The sequence below is a fragment of the Lepisosteus platostomus genome, chromosome 26 (genome assembly GCF_059453375.1).
Source record: "Lepisosteus platostomus isolate fLepPlt1 chromosome 26, fLepPlt1.hap1, whole genome shotgun sequence".
Classification (NCBI taxonomy): Eukaryota; Metazoa; Chordata; class Actinopteri; order Semionotiformes; family Lepisosteidae; genus Lepisosteus; species Lepisosteus platostomus.
Genome location: NC_142636.1, coordinates 7,872,039 through 7,881,903, shown reverse-complemented (window position 1 = coordinate 7,881,903; position 9,865 = coordinate 7,872,039). Strand labels below are relative to the sequence as shown.

The following is a 9,865-nucleotide window of genomic DNA, read 5'->3' as shown; positions in this document are numbered from 1 at the left end:
CCCGCGGTGAATTCAGCTCTGTGCCTTGACGTGTTACAACCCGCGACTCATCGGATTCACGTCTTCAGTCAGCGCGGTGGGTCGGGGTCGTTCACCCCTCCAGAAAATCAGGAAAATCACCTTTACCCTGCAATACAAAAGCACTTCACGACGCGAACGACAACACTGAAGTGCTCGTGTTGTTTAAAAGGAGTGACGGGGAAAGTTCCTTTTAAAAACCACAATCCGTCACTCTTACAATTCACTGCTTTGTAGGACTGCTGTCTAAAATGAACGAGACGCCGAGGGAAATAATAAAGATAATCGATTACAATGATCTATGTAGTCTGTTCAGTTCAATATGTAGAGTTATACACCCCATCACCTTTTAAAAGCCAGCTTCTTACAAACTTATCCAAAATAATCCATCGCTTAAGTACCTTGTAACTGTAGCGAATACTTATTTTTAAAGTAACTTTTTTTTTTTTAATTTGCCTGCTACTCTGCAGGCAAGTTCTATAGCGCAACTCTGGTCTGTTTATGAGATGACCAAGGGGCAAGAGGACGATCGTGTAAAATTCCGAGGTTTCAGTTTTATGGTTTAGTTTATGACCGAAGACGTCATGTGCATTTTATACCTCTAAAGAAGCGCAGCCATCACAACTTTTACTGTAGTGTAAATATTACCCGGCTCGCGTAGAAGTAAAACAATAAACGAACAGTGATAGTTTTCACAGGGTTATGGTGAAAACACGGATACAAGAGTGTATGTTTTTTTCCCCAGCTGAAATTAAAACCACTGACTGAGCCAGTGACTATATGGAGCTTTTTTTAATGGTTTTCAGCTCTGAAGCTGGTGGAGACGGTTTGAACTTTGCAAACACGTTTAGAAAGCGAGAACAGCTGAATGTCAGGGGATTGGAGTCCGGAATAAAGGAGACTTGCTGGCAGCCCCTAATCCTCACTGCTGGAGAAAACAACAGCCGGGAAGGCTTGGGATATTGACACTGTCTCTTTGGGAAGAGGCCAACTGCACTGACTTAGCGTTTTCTTCGGCCCAAACCGCCCTTATCACACACAGGAGGTCATCCAGGGGTGACTGTAGCACTGAAGGGTTATTGAAAAAAACGTCTGGACCTCTGCCATGATTGCTCTTGAGGGATTGCGATATGGCGAGCTGATCAGACACACGGTGTTGTGCCACTGACAATCAGACGCACCACATAAGGCAGGGGCTCCCACCACAAGATCTGGGGGACCCATATATGTCTAGATTTTGTTCAGGCTGAATGCTCAGAATGTAAGAAATGTTGCAGGCCAGAGGAGAATGCTGCTGTTTCTGTGTTTGACTCGCCTCCAGTTTTGCAGATCTATGTCATTACGTCACAATCTAGATCATTGATATAGATCAGAAAGCATAAGGGATTCTAAAATGGTTCCCTGAGGTACACCACTACTTACAGTCGCCCGATTAGAGGTTGGGCCCCTTATGATGATGTTAATTTTCCTACTTGTTTAGGAACAAGGGCTGGAGACCTTTCTTTTTTAAAATAAAACCTCTGATCCCAGCACAAACTCTCACCCCACGTCATTGGGATACATGCCATTATCTGCTTTTGGGTCCAGCTGAGATTTTGATCTCTTCATTGAACCCGAACAGCCATCTAACACAGCCAGTGGGCAGTTGGGTATGAGCTCCTTCCCCCTGAGGGTTTTTCACAACGCCCCCGGAGCATCCATCACGGGGCAGACTGCCAGACACACACACTCACACCAGGGCCACTTTTCCCAGAAGCCAATTAACCCACCAGCATGTCTTTGGACTGTGGGAGGAAGCCAGAGCACCTGGAGGAAACCCTAGTGAACACAGGGAGAACATGCAGACTCCACACAGACGGCACTGTGCCAGCCAGCGGCTGGAACATACTGGATGCAATAATGTAGTGAACTTAAGAGTTGCATGACTAATAAAATAATTAGGAACAAGTAATAGGTTTATTCCACGCTGAAAAGAGAAGAAAGAAAACACAACGTTTTGGCCGTGGAGCCTTCTTCGGGTGTGTGCTTTTCAGCATGGAATAAACCTATTACCTGTTCCTTTGCAGCCCACGCATGCTGACGCAGCTCCCCACCTGAGCTAATAAAATAATTAGGTTGTCTAAGGGACAACTCAGGTTGGAAGAAAAACGTGTTTTTCACCCTTGCTCTATACTCATAGTGTGTAACAAGTTTGGTTTTACAGATACTTTTGTTCTGAAAGGATTTCAATACAAATTAAAGTCAGAGAGTTCTGGTGCCTTGTTTCTTTTGTGTCTTGATGCTGTTTATGAATAAATCCCTGTTCATTAAGCAAATAGTTTATGGGGTTTCATTCAGATAAAAGACTGCTAACACCGAATTTGTGGGTATTTATAGGTAATTTATGGGTTTGGATACTAGCATACAGTCAATATGCTCCATATATTGATTAACAAAGAGGTTTGATACTTCAGACGTCTTACAGACAGTTTTTGTTAGCTCTGACCACTTGAAAAGCGTTTGTTTCCCTTAAAAAACGTCCCCATCATTGCTAACCCCCAACTTTAATGATTCATTTACTTTACTAAAGTTTTTAGTTTTATTTGAAGGATGATAAAAAAAAGTTATTTAAAAAGTAGTTGACAGGTGACATTTGTCGTGTATCGCATAAAACACCCTTATTTAAACTTCCTTTCAATTCCTCTCCTTGAAGGGAACATCATTAAGCCTAACGTTTAACACCTAGGGGTGTTGTACAAGATAATACAACACTTTCCTGATAACCGGTACCCAATGTGAAGCTTGAGACGCGTCTTCGCCAGGAGTAAAGATGGCCACCACTTGTTCACAGAAACCCTCGGAAGTGCTTAAGACGCGGCTGTGACATCACTTCCTCCAGCTTTCAAAATGGACGCGAGTGGAATGAAGCTGAGTTTTTGGGATAATGGACCCAAACCCGGTCAATTTTATTCCTTTCCAGGGAAAGGCAGCGACATAGTCCCGGGATGCGGACCCGTCCGACACACACTGTGAGCTAGTCTTGAGTTTTTCGGGTGGGAAATTTGGGGTCAAAAGGGGCTTTTATAGTCGTTAAACATCCCTTTCGCTTTCACGAGGAGCCGGAGCCTGTGCTGTATCATCATGGTGGAAGTGACAACATCGGTTTCATCTGTAATATTACTGCGTGACTTTTTAACACGTTTTCTTATTTTAAGAACGTTAGTGCGTGTGCATTTGAAGCTGATGAGGTGTTAGCTGGAGAGGTTAGCTTTCTAACATCTAGAACTCTTTAATTTGAGGCGACTTTCCGCTTCGAAACCGGCTTACACTCAGTTCAAGGCACGTTTTAAATCACTGTGTACGTTTAAAGTTGGATTTCTATTCAGACTGACTATACGGTAACTAGAAGAAATCCACGACGTTTGTCACCCTGTGTGATTTGGACTCTGTAAACTTTTAAATTCTTTTAATCCCGCGGATCGTCGGTAACGGGGGTAATAGTCGGTCAATAATCGGTAATGGCTGTGCTGATTGTCAAAAAAAAAACCCGGACAAGATCAGGAAGACAAAGATCTACTTTGAGCAGATTCGGAGTATCCGTGTTTCGCTTCAAGCACAACCAAAATGCTGAGTCAGCGCCTGTGTGTTTTCTGTCCTAACTCGCAGTAAACGCGGAATTTTTAAATTCTTGCCAATCTGAGTCTGGGGTAACCAGCGCAGAGAAATGTTAACCCAGCTGACGTTAGGTATTGCTAGCCAGGAATACTACCCGTTTGTGCCCTTACCAGTCTCTTAAAATCACTTCCTTCCTCTGTGGTAACGGGTTAAGGGTTGAGTTTTATTTTCCCCCAGAGGGCTCAGGTGGGCTCAAGCAGTGGGGCTTCTGTGAATAACCTTTGGATCCGGACCGGGGGTCCCCCACTCCTGATCCTGGAGGGGAGGCTGGTCAGCGTGTCTGCAGGCTTAGTTAAAGCAGCAGCACCTGAAGAGCTGGGAGGAGGTGTTAAACTGGCCCAGTTAAGCCTGTAATGAGCCGCTTCAGGGCAGTACGAGCCCAACTGGACTGGAACCCCGCGGGCCCTCCAGGACCAGGACTGGGGAGGGGGGGGTTAGTGGCGTTGCCCATTAAGATGCTTTACACCTGCCCTGCCTGCAGCAGCTCGTAAAGCGCAGCCTGGCCTCTCCGCAGGAACCCCATGGTGACGGGCACGTCGGTGCTGGGGGTGAAGTTCAACGGGGGCGTCGTCATCGCGGCCGACATGCTGGGCTCCTACGGCTCGCTGGCCCGCTTCCGCAACATCTCGCGCATCATGAAGGTCAACGACAGCACCCTGCTGGGGGCCTCGGGGGACTACGCCGACTACCAGTACCTCAAGCAGGTCATCGAGCAGATGGTGTAAGTATGGGGGGAGCAATTCGGCCCCAGCTGTGGGTACAGTGTGACCCAGACTGCACCGGCGATCTCTGGGCCGTAGGGGTACGGTGTGACCCAGACTGGACCGGCGATCTCTGGGCCGTAGGGGTACGGTGTGACCCAGACTGGACCGGCGGACTCTGGACTGTAGGGGTACAGTGTGACCCAGACTGGACCGGCGGACTCTGGACTGTAGGGGTACGGTGTGACCCAGACTGGACCAGCGATCTCTGGGCTGTAGGGGTACAGTGTGACCCAGACTGGACCGGTGATCTCTGGGCTGTAGGGGTACAGTGTGACCCAGACTGCACCGGCGATCTCTGGCCCGTAGGGGTACGGTGTGACCCAGACTGCACCGGCGATCTCTGGCCCGTAAGGGTACGGTGTGACCCAGACTGGACCGGCGATCTCTGACCTGTAGGGGTAGACCGTGACCCAGACTGGACCGGCAATCTCTGACCTGTAGGGGTACACCGTGACCCAGACTGGACCGGCGATCTCTGGACTGTAGGGTTCAAGTGTGACCCACTCTGATCTCTTGATTTTGGGACTGCAGGGACTGTATTAACCTAATTATTTTCTTAGCTATACAGATTATTTTTCTTTTACTGTTTTTTTCCTAATGATTATTCAAAATATTGGCAAGCTGGATGCCTGTTCGACCCTGACAGCTTGATGAAGACTATTACAGTCATGCAGTTCAATAAGATACATAGACCAGGAGCAGCTCTGGAACTGTGAGCTTGGGACAAACTGGATTGCAGAGGTAGCCAAGGGTCTTGGCCAGTCAAGGCGCTTCACCGAATGCAGGTTCCAGATCCTGTGACCCAGATCTGCAGGTTTGATCCGGGTCTGGTTCCTGGCAGGGCCTTGACCGTGATCCCCACGGAGCTTCTGGAGGTGGGGCTGGAATCGGGGAATCCCCCCCTCGGCTTCCAGCCTCTTCCCAGGTGCCAGCAGTGAGGTCAGTGAGGGACGCCTCCCTCGCCGTGCGCCGCGGCCACTGACCCGCCGGCACTGGTGGACGAGATGGTCAGGGGAGCCCAGCCGACCGCGAGCCGCCGCACGGAGGCGAGCAGGGCGGTCTCAACCGGTGCAGCCGTGTAAAGAGACGCTCCCCGTTTAAAGGAAACAAAATAAACCTTCCTTGCACCTCTTGCTGCCCCAGGATTGACGAGGAGTTGCTGGGCGACGGCCACAGTTACAGCCCCAAGGCCATCCACTCCTGGCTGACCAGAGTCATGTACAACCGCCGCAGCAAGATGAACCCCCTGTGGAACACCGTGGTCATCGGGGGCTTCTACAACGGAGAGAGGTGGGGGCTGTGGCACAGCCGGCCGTGAACCCGAGAACCTGAGCCCTGCTCTTGGAAACTAGACTAGTTACTGCAGACCAGTGTATCCCAATCCTTATTTTATGGGATTTCTGACTGAATTCCCTGTCCAGTGCTGAGAGTAGGTACTGCTAGATTGGTTTTAATTTTCTCCTCCTCCTTCATTTCTTCTTGATTCAGTGCGCTCACATTGGTTCTATATCATATTGCAATATTGCACAAGCAGAACAGTTTTATTTCCTTCTGTGAAGAATCAGCCAGTCCAGGTTGAGTACAGAATGATTGAGAGGAGAACTTCAGCTGATTAAACTGGTGGTTTGAGTAATACCTAAAAGAGAGGCATTGTCTTGTACTGGTGCGACTTCCCTCTGTCCTTGCTCCTTTCCAGTTTCCTGGGCTATGTGGACAAGCTGGGAGTGGCCTACGAGGCTCCCACTGTGGCTACAGGTTTTGGAGCTTACCTGGCACAGGTGAGTCGTACTTCCTACTCCTTTCTCCACTGGTGCCTCCGAGCCGCTCCTCCTGCGGCCCGGATGTTTATCCGCGGCCCCTCCTGAGGCGGGGGTGTGGAGAGACGCGGGAGAGGAAAGCGAACTTGCACGGTGGTCTTGTCCGTCCTCCCGATTCGAATGTCTCCCTTTCCTGCTTCGGGTTTCAGGTGGGGCCGCGCTGCGGTTGGTTCTGCACACACCTTTTCATTCCGTACTTGAGCTTCCAGCTCATCTCCGAGACTGGAATCTTCAGTTCTCGCGTTTATATAGCCCCTTTCGCCCCAGAGGTATCCAAGGGTCTTGGCCAGTAAAGGCGCCTAACCGAATGCAGGTTCCAGATGCCAGTGAGCTTCGCATGTAGCTGCAGGGGTACTGTATTCCACTGGCGCCTGGGGGAGGCCAGGTAGCTTAGCCACAGCAGCGGAGCCCCCCAGAAACTCCAGCCGCAGGTAGCGGGACGGGCCGGTTTCCGAGTCCTCACCCTCGCTTGTGTCCCCTCGCAGCCCCTGATGCGGGAGGTGATGGAGAACAAGGCGGAGGTCAGCCAGGAGGAGGCGCGGGCGCTGGTGGAGCGCTGCCTCAAGGTGCTGTACTACAGGGACGCCCGCTCCTACAACAGGGTGAGTAAGACCAGGGGAGGGGGACTGTGGGGGCCGCCTGCCCCCATGGGGGCTGGGGTGGGCAGTGTGGTGATGGAAAAGGTCGTGACCTCGGGCTACGGGGGTTTCTTGAGGGTGTCCAGTCACGTAGCAGATGGTGTGCCAGCACCCTTTCCTTTAAGGTCAGGTTTATTTCGCAATCTGGGGGCTCGGCCCTCAAGCCAGGCAGCAGCACTAATTCTTGCTGGGCTCCGTCCCTAAAAAACATGCTTTTTTTGGGGGGTTAAAAACAGTGCATCCAATCTGGAGCACAGTTTAGTTTTGCCAGTGCTTTCCTCTTAAAAAGAAGAATGTTCTGTCTGCTGCGTCTATATTCTTCTCTGCCAAGTCTTGCACAATTGAGAAGCTGGACGGCTTTGCTTCAGTACAAAACCATTCGCCTCGAAAAACGTTTCTTGGTGTAACCCACAGTTCACGGCCGCTTGACTGTCGAGTTATTTTTCCCGGTTTTGGGGTCACCTGAGTAATCTAAGACCTACGTTTAAGATGGGTGGGAGAAGTGGGATTCTTCACACAGCGGGTTTCACAGCATGGCTCCAGACACAGTCTGTACTGAGTAATGTCAGGCAGTGCAGTCGATGCGTCCAAGCAGACCTCTCCAGCGCCGCGCTGGGATTCGGTGACCAGGAAGTGTGTTGCTCGCGCCTGGGCCGCTCCCGTTACTGACAAGCGGGCATGTTTAACCGCCGAAGGGCTGCAGCAGCCCGTGCCCGTGCGCGTCTCAGCAGCTGGGTCTCTCCTCTTGCAGCACGAGATTGCCACCGTGACGGAAGCCGGCGTGGTCATCGAGGGGCCCCTGTCTTCGGAAACGAACTGGGAGATCGCACACATGATCAGGTGGGCCCAGTTCTGAAAACCCTCTGGCGGTGGGGCCCTCCCTACCGCATGTGGCCCAGAGTGCAGCCCGGTTCTGGCCGGTGAAATGCTGCATGCCGTCTCCTCTGTTTTCTTAGTTGCAAGGGTCTCACTGCATTGACCAGGAACTTCTCAAGTGTCCGATAGCACCCTTATTGTATTCCAGTCACCAGATACTTCGCTGCACCTCTCCTACGCTCCTGTCCATCAAGTGGTCATGACTTTGCAGGTAGATTCCTGACCTGAGGGGCAGCAGAGTGGCGCAGTGGTGAGCGTTGCTGCCTTGCAGGGCTGGGGTCCTGGGTTCAATCCCAGACCTGGGGTGCTGTCTGGGTGGAGTTTGCATGCTCTCCCGGGTTTGCGTGAGTTTCCTCCGCCAGTTCGAAGACACGCTGGCAGGTTAATTGGTTAGGCTCCATTTCCCTCAGGAGCCTGAACTGGAAGAAGTGGTTACAAAATGGGTGGGTGGATTCCTGACTGTAGGCAGTAGCATTGCAACACTCTGTTGTGGTGTTTCTATCGGTCCCCTAACCGTCTTGCTCTTTCAATTCCAGCGGGTTCGAGTGAAGCAGATGGCCTGGGTCCAGGCCCACCTCCCCCTCCGTCTTGCTCATCTAAGTCCAACCCTGTTCAGGCACCACTATCTGTAACTGATGACGTTAGGTATTCTTTTTTTTTTTTAAAGGAAAAAATAAAAATAAAATCCACACACCCTTGCGTACTTCTGTTTCTTTCTGGGACCCTTGGCCAGGCGCGGATCCTACAGCACCGGCGGGAGCTCAGGCCTGCGTACTCGGCTGTCGGCACCAACTCCAGGGTTAGAGAGGTCAAATCGTCTTGTTTGAAGATTTAAGTGCTTCAGTTTTTAATCGATTGTTTAAAGCAGGGTTTCCACCTCGGCTCTTAATTACGTGCCTGAAGCCAACACTGACTTCAGAACAGGATTAATTGGTTTGACTGTTTCAGATCTTAAATATGTTGGATTTTGCCTTTGAACTAATGCTCTTCACAAGTCACGTCAAATTCCAAACCTTTTCTAGAAAGAAACAGCGGGACAGTTTGCCAGACGAACAGTTTCTATTTCAATTAAGGCTTCGATGGGGACATGCAGCTCAGCCAGAATGAAAACCAGCAGGTGTGTGGGCCTGGAATCCTGGATTAAAAAGAGAAGACACGGGGTTTTATTTGACTGTCTGAAAGGACTGTGCTGCATCCAGGCGAATTTCAGTGTCTCTTGCCTCCGTTTGTCAGCGTGGCATCCCGGCTGTTGCACCCCAGGGTTAAACGGTGCTTGGAGATTTTGTTCCCACTGCCGCTGCATTGTGCAGAGGGCCTTGCGGGGGTTGTACGATGAGAAGAGATGAAATGCAGGAGTAGTGGGTGTGCACAGGTCCCTCCTGAGTGCCTGGAGCATGAGCATGAGTCATTCATGAGCACACATTACTGAGGCTTGTGCAGCTGCCCAAATCCATTTCATTTTCAAAATGAGGCTTCAGGAGATTTGGTTGAGTGAAGCCAAACGCCAAGTAGAAACTAAGAGTAGTTTTTCTCGAAGGAGTGAAGTACTCTTTGTCTGTTGGCAGTGTAGAATATCTTCAGTAGATCCCCCAAAAAGGGCAAGCGTAACCCATGTGAAATTGTTAAACCATCCACTGATTCCCAAGTCACTGGCTCATGAGTAAAGTAATCCAACAAAACTAATTCTTTAACTGAACAAGTAATAGGTTTATTCCATGCTGAAAAGAGGAGAGAAAACGTTTCAGCTGTGAAGCCTTCTTCATAATAAACCTATTACTTGTTCCTTTGCAGACTACGCGTGCAGATGCAGCTACTCACTAATAACTAATAAGTAATAACTAATCACTGAACCAATTCTATAAATTGTGCAGTATTGATAAAGGGCAGTACTACTCACAGTTCTTGGGTCCTTCGGTTGATTCTGACCTGGAAATCATTCTATGTGGAGTCTTCATGTTCTCTTTGCATCAACAAGCTGCTCCAGCTTCCTGGTGACTTCAAAGATCCTGCTGATTGGGCTAGTTGCCATCTTCTCCTAGTTGTAAATGTGTGGCTGCTTTAAAAGAGACCTAGAAAGCAGAGAGACATACCAGCCCCC

The 9,865-nt window shown here is 49.9% G+C and overlaps 1 protein-coding gene across 1 annotated transcript; it reads left to right on the top strand.

The window, feature by feature from the left end:
- Positions 1-2,867: 2,867 nt before the first annotated feature.
- psmb4 (proteasome 20S subunit beta 4) lies at positions 2,868-8,460 on the top strand. Its single transcript, XM_088621118.1, has 7 exons — positions 2,868-3,026; positions 4,187-4,393; positions 5,580-5,726; positions 6,133-6,214; positions 6,739-6,855; positions 7,643-7,731; positions 8,304-8,460. Exons 1-7 carry the CDS (start codon positions 2,905-2,907, stop codon positions 8,314-8,316), a joined length of 777 nt encoding a protein of 258 aa, XP_088477244.1. The 5' UTR covers positions 2,868-2,904; the 3' UTR covers positions 8,317-8,460.
- Positions 8,461-9,865: the final 1,405 nt, after the last annotated feature.

Excerpts from the sequence above, each read along its gene's own strand:
- psmb4 (XM_088621118.1), top strand. The coding sequence starts at position 2,905 with ATGGACGCGAGTGGAATGAAGCTGAGTTTTTGGGATAATGGACCCAAA. Across the intron at positions 4,394-5,579 it reads CAGGTCATCGAGCAGATGGT|GATTGACGAGGAGTTGCTGG; the intron begins GTAAGTATGGGG and ends TTGCTGCCCCAG. Across the intron at positions 6,856-7,642 it reads ACGCCCGCTCCTACAACAGG|CACGAGATTGCCACCGTGAC; the intron begins GTGAGTAAGACC and ends CTCCTCTTGCAG.